Source organism: Impatiens glandulifera, chromosome 4, assembly GCF_907164915.1.
Source record: "Impatiens glandulifera chromosome 4, dImpGla2.1, whole genome shotgun sequence".
Taxonomy (NCBI): Eukaryota; Viridiplantae; Streptophyta; class Magnoliopsida; order Ericales; family Balsaminaceae; genus Impatiens; species Impatiens glandulifera.
Genome location: NC_061865.1, coordinates 57,996,894 through 58,011,921, shown reverse-complemented (window position 1 = coordinate 58,011,921; position 15,028 = coordinate 57,996,894). Strand labels below are relative to the sequence as shown.

The 15,028-nt window shown below is 37.6% G+C and overlaps 1 protein-coding gene across 1 annotated transcript; it reads left to right on the top strand.

The window, feature by feature from the left end:
• The first annotated feature begins 5,723 nt into the window (after positions 1-5,723).
• On the top strand, positions 5,724-7,186 carry LOC124936158 (uncharacterized protein At4g00950). The gene has a single exon (XM_047476625.1). It carries the CDS (start codon positions 5,973-5,975, stop codon positions 7,020-7,022), a length of 1,050 nt encoding a protein of 349 aa, XP_047332581.1. The 5' UTR covers positions 5,724-5,972; the 3' UTR covers positions 7,023-7,186.
• Positions 7,187-15,028: the final 7,842 nt, after the last annotated feature.

Here is a 15,028-nt window from a genome sequence, read left to right as displayed (position 1 = left end):
CGGGACCCGAAAGGTGTTTTCGGGACCCGAAAGGTGGTTTCGGGACCCTAAATGGATGGTTTCGGGACCCGAAATGGATGGTTTCGGGACCCGAAATGGATGGTTTCGGGACCCGAAATGGATGGTTTCGGGACCCGAAAAGTTGTTTCGGGACCCGAAAGGTGGTTTCGGGACCCGAAATGGATGGTTTCGGGACCCGAAATGGATGATTTCGGGACCCGAAAAGTTGTTTCGGGACAAGAAACGTGTGGTTTCGGGATAAAAACATTATCAAATAAGTACTATCTTCGTTAAAGATATGATAAAAAAGTAAAAATATTCAAAGTGACAACAACATTATCAAATAAGTACTCTCTTCATTATCAAATAAATACTATCTTCGTTGAATGTTATCCCCACACGCATTATCTTCGACATATACTTGAGAGGACAAAAGTGATGTAAAGGATAATTGAGTTGAAAGTGGATCATTCCATTGCTGTTGTTGTTGTGTTGAATCCAAAACTGTAGATGTTGTGGCCGTATTTCTCTTCTTTTTTGATCTCGAAGTCTTGGGGATTTTTTCAATTAAGGATTGTTTCCTCTTTGTTGGTGGTCGTCCTCGACTTCTAACTTTGTTAGGAGAGTGTATCAAAATGGATGTAGCTGGAGATTGAAATGGAGATGGAGATGGAGATGCTTCTGTGCTTTGGTCTTTAGATGCTTCAGTATGGCTTCCATGATTAAGTGACAGAAACTGTTCCATCAAGCCTTTTATTCCGTTCATCCAAAAAGAACAGCTGACTTCAGATTTTACTCCAACTTGTTGAACCTCTTGCATCAATCGAGTTAGACTATTGTGACGTTTTTTTTCTTCAACAGACATATCTGAATCATAAATGTTGGTGATATTTTGATACCCACGCTTAATATCTTTACGCCACCGGTCCATTATATAATGCATTGGTACCTCATTCACCCTCATTTTTTTCAATACAGCCATGATATGCCTACACAAAACACCTCTGAACTCAAACAATCGACATTGACATTTCACATTGCAATCATTTTCTGTGTAATGTACTTTGTAAGAAACATCTCTTACATGTTCTCCATTAACCCCCAGAATGATTTCCTCAACTCTAAATATACTAACTGACCCTTCCTCTTCAATGACTGAGATGTCGCACAACATCAAACCTCTAACTTCTTCTTGAACCAATCTAAATATATCAGGAGTGTAGAAGGTTTGGTATTGTCTTTCAAAGGCAAATCCACTTACAGTTGGTATCAAAGAATTAAAAGATTTGAAATCCAATTTCTTTTCTCTCTCGATATTTCGCAACAGAGCCCTATCATATTGCTCGACGAATTGTTTGAGAGATGTTTTGGACTGCACGTAGTCATCAAAGAATGCGTTCATACTTTCACTCCGTTGAGATGTTGACATGCCGGCCCAAAATTGTCCTTTGACATAAACAGGTATCCATTTAGATCTTTCCAAATACAAAGATTTCAACCAAACATTATCTTCCAACTGATAATCTTCAATTAATCTATTCCAATCCTCTTCACATTGTTGAATATTTATGGAATTGTATACTATGTTTTTCAGCCTCTTCTTTATTAGATGATATTCAGTATGGCTTCCAAGTTTTATAGGAAGTTTCTTCATTATATGCCACAAACAAAATCGATGATGAGTTTTAGGAAATACCTTCTCAATTGCAATCGCCATGGATCGACATTGGTCTGTGATTATGGCATTTGGAGGTCTATCATGCATACATTCCAACCAAGTTCTAAACAACCAAGTGAAAGAATTTGAATCCTCACTTGACAATAATCCACATCCAAGCAAAATGGATTGACCATGATGATTAACACCAACAAACGGAGCGAAAGGCATGTCATAGCGATTTGTCAAATAGGTTGTATCGAAAGAGATAACGTCATGAAAATCTTCAAAGGCAGCCCTGCACCTACCATCTGCCCAAAACACGTTTTTAATTCGGGATTCCTCGTCCAAATCAATAAGGTAGAAGAAGTTTGAGTTCCTGGTTTGCATTCTTAAGAAATAATTAGTGAGTGCTTCAGCATCCCCAATCCCTAACCTCAACCGTCGTGCTTCTGTAACGTAATTTCTACATGTCCTCTCATCGAAAGACATGTTTTCATACCCTCCAGCTTCAACTACAAGTGATTGAAATGTTTTGGCCACAGTTATTCCAGCTTCATCGTTTGTATCCAATCTTCTTTTTACATTTCCGTCAATCACTTTGTAGGATCTAACATGACGTATTCTCTTTGGGCTTAATGTATGGTTGTGCTCAAGAGAAATACTTGTTATCACATATTCCCCTTCATTTCGAACAACAACATTAATCTTTGCTTTACAATCTGTCTTCGTTATTGGTCTAGGCTGATGAAACTTATTTTTTGCCTTCGATTCTTTCATAAAACTCTTGGCACAACCAACGCTGAAATATTTCCTCTTACCACCTACATTTTTGCTCCCTAATTTGGTAATGCCGAATCCCGTTAAGTGGGCATATGATGTGTAGAATTCAAGAAGTTGTTCTTCGGAGGAAAATGTCATTCCAACACTAGGAATGTGACTGCAAAAATTATGTGAAACCGTAAGAAAAAGTCCATAAAACACCCATTTCGGGTCCCGAAACAACTCGTTTCGGGTCCCGAAACCACCTTTCGGGTCCCGAAACCACCTTTCGGGTCCCGAAACCACCAGTTTCGGGTCCCGAAACCACCCGTTTAGGGTCCCGAAACCACACGTTTAGGGTCCCGAAACCACCCGTTTCGGGTCCCGAAACCACCTTTCGGGTCCCGAAACCACCTTTCGGGTCCCGAAACCACCATGTTGTCCCGAAACGACCTATTTCGGGTCCCGAAACAAAACAATGTTTGTCCCGAAATGGTTGATTTTGACCCTTTCTTGTCCCGAAACGACTCATTTCGGGTCCCGAAACACAAAATTTTTTTACCCAAAACACAGCATTTTCTTACAAGACACCACACATTTCGGGACAAGGAAGGACCCTTTCTTGTCCCGAAACCAACCATTTCGGGACAAGGAAGGACCCTTTCTTGTCCCGAAACCACTAGATCTGTTCAGGGTACCTTTGGGGTTCAACGGGGGTGGATCTGTTCAGGTTAAGTTCTTCATCTACTGGGTTGTGCAAGTTTGGTGCTTCTGTATCCTGAAAATTCAAACCGTTTAAATCCCATATATACATCTGTAAAATGTAAAACCATAGATCTGTAAAATCTAAACCCTAGATCTATAAAATCTAAACTCTGGATCTATTAAAAAAATAATAAAGATCCTTAAAAAGGATACCATTGAGAAGTAAATGCAGCCGTGGAAAAGAAATAAATGCAGCCGGAGAAGAGAAATAAATGCTGCCGGAGCTGGAGAAGAGAAATAAATGAAGCGTTTCAGAGAGAGAAAGAAATGCAGAAATATGAAACCCTATTGGGTGAAAGAGAATCATAAACGTTTTAATTTTTTTTTTTTTTTTTTTTTTTTCTTTCTCTCTCCTAGCTGGCAAGGCCACGTAGGATTCGTGGCCTTGCTTTCGCTAGCCATTCGTTGGCTTTATCATTTCTCTTTGTACTTATTGCTTGGATTGAATTAATTAGATTTGAAGTTATTTTAAAATCTGAATCTAAAATTTGATCAACCGGTCTATATATGATACATTCAATCTAATAAACATAAATAAGTCAATCTAAAAGGATTGGATGATTATTTATCTAATTAATATAACCAATTCAATTATGATCTATAAAAATAATCTCATTTTTTTATTAAAAAAAAGTATAATAGTATATTTGTAACTAATTTATACTTTAAACTCAATTATTATAAATATAAAATATAATTTATTTGTTTTTAAATTGAGCAATTGATTAGAATCTATTATTTAACATTTGTAAATTTCTTTCTTTTTTAATCATGTTAGATAGTGGCTTGCATGTAAGAAAGTTGTTTTAGAAAAATAAAATTATATATATATTAAAATATTAAGTTTATAGTCAATAATAACTACAATAAAAATGATATGATTCCATTTCATTAGGTTGTTGTAAATATTAGTTTTAGTAAGAATTTATTTATTAAAAAATAGTATTTTAATATAACTATTATAGATACATAGTATTTTATTTGTAACAATATAATAAATAATAAAATAATATCATCAAAATGCAAGTTATTAATTTTTTAACCCTAAACCCTTTTACCCAGAAATCGTAGTAAGGACTTTGCCGGGTGTGATGTGAAGGAAGACATTGAATTGAGAGAGGCAATATTTATATTCTTTCTGAAGCCGGAGATCGAGATGTGAAAAAAAGTAAGTAACCGAGCCGAGGGAAAAGTTCTTCTCTCGTGTTGCCGCTCCTATAAAAGCTTATTTAATAGCCGTCAAGGCTAAGGTCCTTTTTCGATTCTTATTATATATATATATATATATTATTTATTTTAAAAAAAACTAAAATAATATAATATAAAAGAGAATTTATTCAAACTAAAAAAATAATAAGAAAACATAGTACATCGTGTTACCATATACATTGAAAAACAACAAAGATTAAATGTTTGTAAAATAACAACAATAATAAAAAAATATTTCTTAATGCATACGAACTAAATTTAACAGGTTCAAAAATCCTAAAAAATGTTTACCAATCTTCTTAACTATTTTTTCAAATATATCTCTTTTTAATAATACCATTTGTAGAGTAAACGCAACGATCGTTTGCGATCACTCGATTTAGACTCCTTCCCCCTTCCCAACTACGAATAAGATCGAGAGGGGCCCGAAAGCCCCCAAACCAAGAACGGAAACGGAAGTCTTTCGATTCACTCCCCATTCTCTCTAAAAAAAAAGCTCGCCCTCGAGCCCTGTGCAGGTCGGCCGGGTCTTTTCCTCTTGTTCTGTTCCCGCCATGATAAAGACGCACTCCAGAGGTAGCCTGATAAAATAGCCCTTTTTCCGATCTACGTGTAGTTTTGGGTGGCATGATTCCACTGGTAATGAATCCATCTGCTGATGGTATAAGCGGCACATACCCGACCCCTCGTTTGACCAGATAGACCAGGACATACCTCCATACGATTCATGAATAAACAAATTAACGAGTGTGAAGACAGGGCAAGGTTGTGTTCAGCCCGTCCTACCGCCCCCCTTAACTAAAGGAGAGAAAGATGGGGGTTTTCTCGGATTTCTAATTGAATGATTGCAAAGGTTTCACGGTCTTTCAAACTAAATTGATCACTAAATATAATCGGGATAAAGATTCATTGACTCAATTCCGAGTTCACGGTTTTTATCTTTTTAATCACGGATATTGCATCACCCACTTAATATAAATCATAAGCTTCAAATCGCAGTATCAAGTATTGTAACCCACCTTGAGAAGAACTACTCATCATCGTATATCAATTATTCATTATATATATATATTTAGATTATGAAAATAAGACATTTGTATTTACAAAAATAAGTACACCAATTTAGATTTTAAAATTGTTGAATTTTTATTATGTCACAAATTATATAAAATATTTAAATATTATCGAAGTTAATTTGGAATAATATTATATATTAATATCCTAGGCACAAGAAAAACACTAGTCAATAATTAATCAATATAACTAAAAAAAAATCTTGTATCATATCCAATTCCGACCGACAGTAGTTTAATTTTTCTAAATAAACAAAAGAAAAAAATATACAAAAATAAAAAATATATTTGTGGCAACGAAATAAAAAGGCGGCGGCTGAGCCAGTTTCTGGTCAAATTGTCTCCCCCCATCATCATCATCTTCTTCACTCTGTCAGCTTCCTTCTTATTTCCTCCTTCATTCTCAAATCCAAATTCTCAAATCATAAATTCTTTAAATACCCATTAACAGTTTTCATCAAACCCTGCAAATTCATCAAACAAACTTTCATCTTTTTTCAAAAAATATGGAAGTGATGATTCCGCCGTCGCCGTCTCCGGTCGATTTCAACTTCAATTTCGACAGTACTTCAACAACCCCATTCATTAGTGCACCAAGTAGTCCTCAACCATTCGGTACTAATCCTCTCTTCTACAGCGCCCCTGCTAGCCCCACCAGAATCTCAGCCTTTTATAGAGATTTCGAACACTTCTACGCCGGCGCCGGCGACGACGACGGTTGTGATTCTCCTTCGTCAATACCATTCAAATGGGAAGAGAAACCTGGTATTCGTAAAACAAACGATGATTTCGAATTTGATTTCAGTGGTCAATTGGATATAACTTCTGTTTCCGCCGCCGATGAGTTATTCGACGGCGGTGTGATAAAACCATTGAAACTTCCTCCAAGATTGCATTTTAACGAAGTGGGTACAATCAATTCACCCAAATCACCAAAACCCATTATCATGGTGGATCCATTGACGGCGACGGCGACGGCGCCGGAGAAGAAAGAAACGGAGCGTGGAAGAGGAGGAGAGAGAAAGTCATCTTCTTCATCTTCATCAAATGTAAGGAGAAAGGGAAGTAGATCATTGTCACCATTAAGGGTATTTGATATCTTTTCTGATCATGATCAAGAAGATGGTCCAAAAGAACAACAACAAAACCAACAATCATCAACTTCATTAATATCGAAATGGGGATGGAAAAGTTGGAAATTGAAAGATCTTCTTCTATTTCGTAGCGCATCGGAAGGACGAGCGACTGATAAATCTCCAATGATGATGATGAAAAAGTATGAAATTATGAAAAAGACAGGTGAAGAAGATGTTAAAAATTCAAGCTTTAGATCGAATGAAAGTTCATCTGGATCTGTTAAAGGTGGTGGTCGGAGAAAAGGACCGCCGGCGTCGGCGCATGAAATTCATTATACGGTGAACAGGGCGGCGTCGGAGGAGATGAAAAGGAGGACTTCTTTGCCTTACCGGCATGGACTTATGGGTTGTTTGGGTTTTAATCCAGTGGTTCGCGATCAGATTTCTAGACGGTTTGAATCGATGACACGTGGCAGATGATATTTTTCTTACCATGGGCATAATATTTTACTGCGCTGTAAATCAGTGGGGAGTTACCATAGATGGGTAAGAATGTTATTGCAATTATAATTTATTCTTATTTAAAATTGTAATTGAAGTTTGGTTCAAATATAATACATTCATAATTCTTGTTACTAAAGATTTTGCAATAATAATTACATGTTTTGTATGTATTTTTCTTTTGAAAGGTGATATTTTGTAATCATATTTATAAATATATTTAAAAATTACCAGAAACAAAATTTAGAAGAATCGGTGACCCTACTAGGTTCGGCATATAGGTAACCCGACATAGTGTTCCTCACCTAATAAAAGGGCCCTCGTAAAAATAATTTTTTTTCTAAGGTATAAACACTATATTTATGCATAGGCTCATAAATATTCAATTTTCGGAGCCGATCCAATCCTAAATATATCATAGTTCATCTCATGGTCCTCACCCTATGTGGTCGTTTACTTTGCTCATTCTAAACCGGCTCACCAAAGAAAAATATATTTTGGTTCATATAGTCAACTAAACTTAACAAATTTAAATAATATATTAAGCTCTTAATTTCAATTAAAGAACTAATTTGTTCCATTTTCAACTTTATTGTTATGAATTTTCAATTTTCAACATTATTAAGAGATGCCCTGTTTTCAAATAAATTAATTATATTGAGAAAGGACATTATTATTTACATCTATATAGGGTTATCTATATTTGTGTAAGGAAGGTAAGGGAGTAGTGGTCTTGTCCCTCACCTTGAGGGGCAGTTCAGATCTTCTGCTACCGATTGCCGTGTTCCCCTGTGGCGCACCAATCAGATTGCAGCATTATTAATTTAATAATAAATAAATCTGGGCAGGAGACGGAGGGAGGGAGAATCCGGAATCCGGGTTTAGGCCCGGGTTCACACAAGACGCCGTTAACGGAAGCGCCCGTTAACGGCAGGAAATAATATAATATTCGTTTGATACCCAGATAAGATATCTTCGCTCTGATCTACACGCCCGTTGCCATGACCCTCAGGTAAACCCCGCATACCCACCCATGAGAAGAACGCCTGCCGTTCATGAAAATACACTTACACGTCCATGTAAAGACCGAATTGACAGTCATATTATATTTACGTTTTTTAAATATTAATTTAATTTATTAAATAACACAGGCAGCGATATAATATTCGCTTCAAGTAATTCAATCTTTTATTTTCTTGGATTTTTTTTTTATTTTTTTTATTTATTTTTTTTTGCCTCGAGACTCTCTGGAGCGAAGATATATTTGCTTCAATTCATTCTAATAAAAACCTCATGTAAAACCCCCCTACCCACCCATGAGAAGACCGCTTGACTACCATGTAAAGACACTTACCCGTCTATGTGAAGACCAAAATTACATGGATTTTATATTTCCGTTTATTAAATATTAATTCAATTAATTGAAGATGACATGCAGCAACCGAACAAATCTTCGCCTCAATTACCGGCTAGGTTTTTTTTCATATTTTTTTTTTATTTTTTTTTTTTGCCTGGAGACTCTCTGGAGCGAAGATATATTTGCTTCAATTAATTTTAATAAAAACCTCATGTAAAACCCCCCTACCCACCCATGTAAAGACCGCTTGACTACCATGTAAAGACACTTACCCGTTTATGTGAAGACCAAAATGACATGGATTTTATATTTCCGTTTATTAAATATTAATTCAATTAATTGAAGATGACATGCAGCAACCGAACAAATCTTCGCCTCAATTACCGGCTAGTTTTTTTTTTCCAATTTTTTTTTTTATTTCTTTTTTTTTGCCCCGAGACTCTCTGGAGCGAAGATATATTTGCTTCCATTAAGTTTAATAAAAACCTCATGTAAAACCCCCCTACCCACCCATGTAAAGACCTATTGCCTACCATGTAAAGACACTTACCCGTTTATGTAAAGACCAGAATGACATGGATTTTATATTCCCGTTTATTAAATATTAATTCAATTAATTGAAGATGACATGCAGCAACCGAACAAATCTTCGCTTCCATTCCTTGGCTACATTTTTTTATTTATTTTCCGTTTATTAATAAATGTTAATTTAATTAATTTAAATTGAAAATCAGTACACGACCAAATATTCGCTTGAATTTTGTTTTTCGAGTAGACGATTGAAAGCGAAGATTTCTTATTTTCCAATAATTTTAGCCTGACGTTCATGTAAAACAACCTCCCCTCACATGAGAACCCAACTTGACTGTCATGTAAATTCACTTACCCGTGCATTTACATTCCACGAATAAATCTTCGCTTCTATGAATAGTTTTTATTTTACATTTATTTTTATCATTTTTTTATGAATTTACGATATCGAACGAATATTTATTCGCTTCCATGACTAGTTGATATAATTTCAATTTCCCGCTACAAGCCGACTATCCCTCAATTTCATTTTCATAAGCAACTGTTCATATTCTTCTCTCTCTATCTCCCGGCGATAATCCAAACACTGAACGTCGAAACCCTAGATATTTCGTTTATACTACAAGGATTTCTTCTGAACATGTCGGGTAACCAAGGCAACAACATGGAAGTGGATCATCCCATCGACTCCCGAGAGGTCGTCTTGCAAGTTTGTAGGAGCATAACCGAAAACGAAACTGCACCCACTCCGGCATCCAACGTCAATCCCAGCACTAAACCAGAGAGGTATGTTCATCTTATTGTGTTTATACTAATTTTACACATGTTTATTCAATTTATTTCGTTGAATACTGATTTATGCTATCCCACCCAAAATAATGACTTCGAGGTTTAATAACTTTACATATGAAAGGAAGAGGAAGAGAAATCCGAAGACGAATACTAAGTCGTCGATGACTGCTGAATCAGTTTCCACAGTTGCTGTCGAAGCTACTGATGTTGCTGCAGGTACTGATGAGATTTTACCACCACCTTTTCCCCCTAAAAAAAAACGAAATGTTATTCATACCTCCACTCCAACAGTCGATGAAGAGTTACCAGAAGCACCCCCAGAAACCACTAATATTTCTCCGTCTACTACCCCATTCGATGAAGAGTTTCCCCCCTCTCCCCAAAAAACCAAAACCCGCAAGAAACGTCCAGTGACATTTCTAACCAGATCATCACCTCATGGCCTCGCTCAACTCATTCCTCAATTGAGCGTAGAACAGAGGGAAGCCGTTAAGGAAATCGGGTTTGGTTCTCTTCTTACAATGGGCGTCTCCAAGTGCCTTGCTCATTTTTCCAAACATGTAATCCAATCTTTTGACCCGGATAAGAGTTCTCTGGTATTGGCCAACGGTGATGAGATCCGTATCGATGAAGATCTCGTACAGCTCGTGATGAACCTCCCTAGAGGCTCAATGAACGTAGTCGAGTCCGTTGGGTTGGACAAGACTAAGGACCCTGCTTATTTTAATTTCTTGAGGGATTGGAAGACCAGATGGACCGGGGAAGACTCCAAAGCTCCCGAAACACTTTCTATGATCCCCAAGATATTAAGTAACACAAGTGCAGACAACAATTTCAAAATAGACTTCGTTGTCTTTGTTGTCTCTAGTTTTTTATGTCCTGTTCAAAATTCACGAGCCAGGTAAACATGTATTCAAACCTCTTATATATCTAATTGTATTTTTGAATACTGACAAATGTATTTTTTTCATTTCAGGTTCAAAATTCTCAAATCCTTAATGGAGGTTGATAACATAAAGGAACTGAACTGGTGCCACTTTACACTTCAACGATTGATTGACAGTGTAAGAAGTTGGAAAGAAAAAGCAAGTAAAAATAAAAATCCATATTTCGATGGACCTATAACCCTTTTATCGGTAAGTATTGTTGCCTCTCTTATATATGATTTATAGATATGTAATATTTTCTAACATGTCTCCCACTCCTTTACTCCAGATTTGCTACCTAGATGGTGTTTTTGTGGAAGGTGAACGTATCCCCTACGAAAGAAAATTTCCAATCATCTCCTGTTGGGATGACGTCAGCGTGTTGGAGTTTACCAACTTAGAAGGTCGTGCCGGTGGTTTTGGGCTTGGCAGGGCAAGGGCGCGCCTAGCAGTTAGACAACCCGAGAATCCAGTTGACTCGGTTGAAGTAAAAGAAGACGATAATGAGGTATGTGGAAACAATAAATTGACTCCCATTGTTCTTTATTATCCTGTTTTCAAGATTAATGAAGTATGTTTTTCATAATGTACAGTTGTTGACATCCAAAATCCTGCAAACTTTTAAAGATACAGCCCAACAGCTGAATTACCTATCAGGGGAGTTGGAGAAACGCAACATCGATCCGAAGCCCTTTTTTGAGGCCGGTTTCCTGAACCTCAGAGAGTCTGAAGGCTTCATGAAACACTTGAAGGTGGTGTTCGATGGTCCGGTTCATGTAGGTGTGGAAGATCCTACAAGGGAGGCACTTGTGGACACTTTACCGTGTGCGGGCTTGAAAGTCATTAGTCCCCGGGTTGATTACACATGTGAGACTGCATTGGAGGACCATGCAGACAATCCAACAACACGGGTTGAACAGAATGATTTAGAGGATGCAGTTATGCCCCATCAAGAAAATCGTTCAGATCAGGTGGAACCGAATGATCTCGATGATGCAGTTCTGCACAATGAAGATCAGTCACTCCCTGTTCAAACGAAAGATGTTGAGGATGTAGGTCATGACATTGACGATGAATCACTCCTTGTTGAACAGGAAGTTGTACAGGCTGCATTTCAGCCCATTCAAGCCCAGTCACCCCCTTTTCAACCGGACGAACCTGAGGATGCAGTTATGCCCCCTGATGAAAATCGTTCGGATCACGTGGAACCGAATGATCTCGATGATGCAGTTCTGCACACTGAAGATCAGTCACTCCCTGTTCAAACGAAAGATTTTGAGGATGTAGGTGTGGACATTGACGATGAATCACTCCTTGTTGAACTGGAAGATGTACAGGCTGCAGTTCAGCCCATTCAAGCGAAGTCACCCCCTTTTCAACCGGACGAACCTGAGGATACAGTTCTTCCCAACAAAGATGCCTCACCCCGTGTTGAACCAACTGATCATGATGGCGAAGTCAAGGAACCGGATGAGGTACCCCCAGTGCAGACACCCACTCTTGAAGACGATGATCAGGGTGAAGGCAAGCAACAGGTTGAGGAACCCAAATCTCATCATTTAGAACCGAATGATCATGGTGCAGGGAAGGAAAATGTCGAGGAACCCCAAGCTCAGTCTGTTGCACCAACTGATCAGGGTGAGGGCAAGCAACAGGTTGAGGCTTCTAAGGCGGTTGAATCTTCTGAAGATGAAGATGAAGGTGATGGGGGGGGGCGCATCAACATTAAAGAATATCCTAAGAGGAAGATCTCAAAAATTCCTGTGCACCTTCGATCCCCTTACATGCAACAGGTGGCTGATATGTTGGACCACAAAATAACCAACAAGGAACAGAGATTAGCCGATTTTGTGTTTGATGAAGACCTCCCTGGATCGTAAGTTATTTCGCCTTGTTTTAGAAATTTTAAAAATGAAATTATTTAGTTATGGTCTTCTAAATGAATGTATTTTGCAGTGACGTTCTGTACGTAGGTGCACCTGGTAATATCACCCGGGAATTACTTCGTTCAATGAAAATGGGTCGCGAAATTTCGAGCGAAGTGATTGACGCTTGGTCCATAATTGTGCACTTCAAATGCCGTAGGTTGCCAAGGCATGAACCAAGAATAATTTGTTTCTCATCATGTTCACATGTAAGTGCATCTCTTTTTTTTTGCTATGTATTGTTTGATGTTCATGACTTTGATGCTCTGCCCTTATTTTGCAGGTTAATATGCAGCATGATGCCACGTTATTTTCCCAATCCATTGAAGAAGACATGAGAAACTACCAAGTCACAAAAGAAGACCTCATCTTCGCTGACGTGGTCTGTACATATCCCTCAATTCCAAGTAAATAATATGCAATAATGTATTAAATGTTTGTGTTCTTTTTGCAGATATTCCTACCCGTTGTCGTTTCCCGACATTTCTTCCTTGTTTGTGTGAATATTAAGGACTCCAAAATCGTTGTAATAGACAACTCCGGCCGTCCTCATGGAATGAAAATTTTGGACAAGTATGTCACTTTGAGTAAACAACTCGATTGTTTTGTGCAGTTCTTGTTTAGTCAAGGCATGGACAGAATGGCTGCCAAGGTTAAAAAATACAGGATAACGGCACCAAAGCTGGACTGGCAAGACAAAACAAACAAGACAGACTGTGGTGTATACTTAATGAGACATATGGAAACATATAGAGGAACGGCGAAGAATTGGTCTATTGACATCAACGAAAATAATGTAAGTGTTATACCATATCTAATTTTTAGTAGATGACATTGAACAATTTTAGATGTTCTTATACTTTCTCTTGTTCTTTTGAAGGCCGAAGAAGCTTTGAGTACGTTGAGGATTAAATATTTATACAGAATTCTTATGTCTGAGCACAATGTCAATAGGTTCAAGTTAAAGACTGCAATTAGATCAAGATATTAGGGATTTGTATGTCTTATACGGAATTATACTTGTACAGTAATTCTTATGTTTACACAGGTCAATTCACATTTTTTAATGTATGGATGTTTGATAGTGAATTATAACTTATAATGCAATTCAGATCTTAATGTATGGACTGCAATTCAGATGTTAATGTATGGAGTTATAATGTATTGATGTTTGATGTGTCTTCTTGTACCGATTTTTTTAAAATCATAAACGAGGACATTTTCTTAACTGTGTGTTTTAATATTCTTAAACGAAGATATATTGTCAACATCATGAAACTGAAAAACTTGCAACCGTAATATCTTCTTCACTGAAAATTTTGAAATTCTTAAACGAAGATATCTTCTTATGTTAATTTTTGGTGAAATCCATATTTTGGAAATCCGAGACGAAGATATCTTCTTCACTATATGTTTTTAAATTCATAAACGAAGATATCCTCGCAACTATACATTTCGTAAATCATAAACGAAGATATCTTCTTATGTTAATTTTTGGTGCAATCCATATTTTTAATATCCGAGACGAAGATGTCTTCTTCACTATATGTTTGCCAATTCATAAACGAAGATATCCTCGCAACATGTAATGCAACCACCTGTGGTATGTATTGATTTCAATTCAAGAATGAAAACTCATTTATTAACTTCAACTACTGCTGTATCAAGATCATCACTCTCATACCCTCACTCTCACTCTCACTCTCACATTACACTCTTACTCCTTCCCGAATCTCTATCCACCGTTGTCTTTCCTTAAGCGTAAAACTCATAAGATGGATGTAGAGATGGACCCAGACATGCTGGTTTTATCGCAGCAACAACTGGAGCGATACTTAAGTCTGATCAACGATGACCCTGTCCCTTTTAGTGTCTATCATGTAGATGAGATTCTTCCTCTATTACGAATAAACGTTAACGACGGACTGATGGCCCACATGCAAAGCAGATGGGATACGGACTCTCGTTCTTTTGTTATTGGGGAAATGCACATATGCCCGACGCTAGAGGACTTTGCTTCAATCCTTAGGTGTGGTACAAATGCACTCATGATCTTGCCTGTCCATCAAGATCCTCATATGGCCGTCCACATTTGCGACAGCTTCTATGGATGTACAATGCTTGATGCTCTCTTGTTTACCCTCCAACATGGATTTCTGAATATGACAAACATAGACGAGTACATTTGGCGTGTCCAGGGAGCTGAGAGGACCATCAGCCACACACAAAGCAAACTGATCATGCTTGTGGTTCTGGCTCATTTTTTTTATGTCCGGCTGCAGGACGCCGGCCTTCGGAAAGGCTCCTGCGTGTAGTTCCTGCACTGATGGGAAACGCCCCAAACCTGGCTAGCCTGGTACTTGCTGAGACATTACTTGGTCTTAACGAATTTGTTCCCGAGGAAAACAACTATTCTCGCCGTGGATCACCTTTGGTTCTATACCTCTGGTTGTT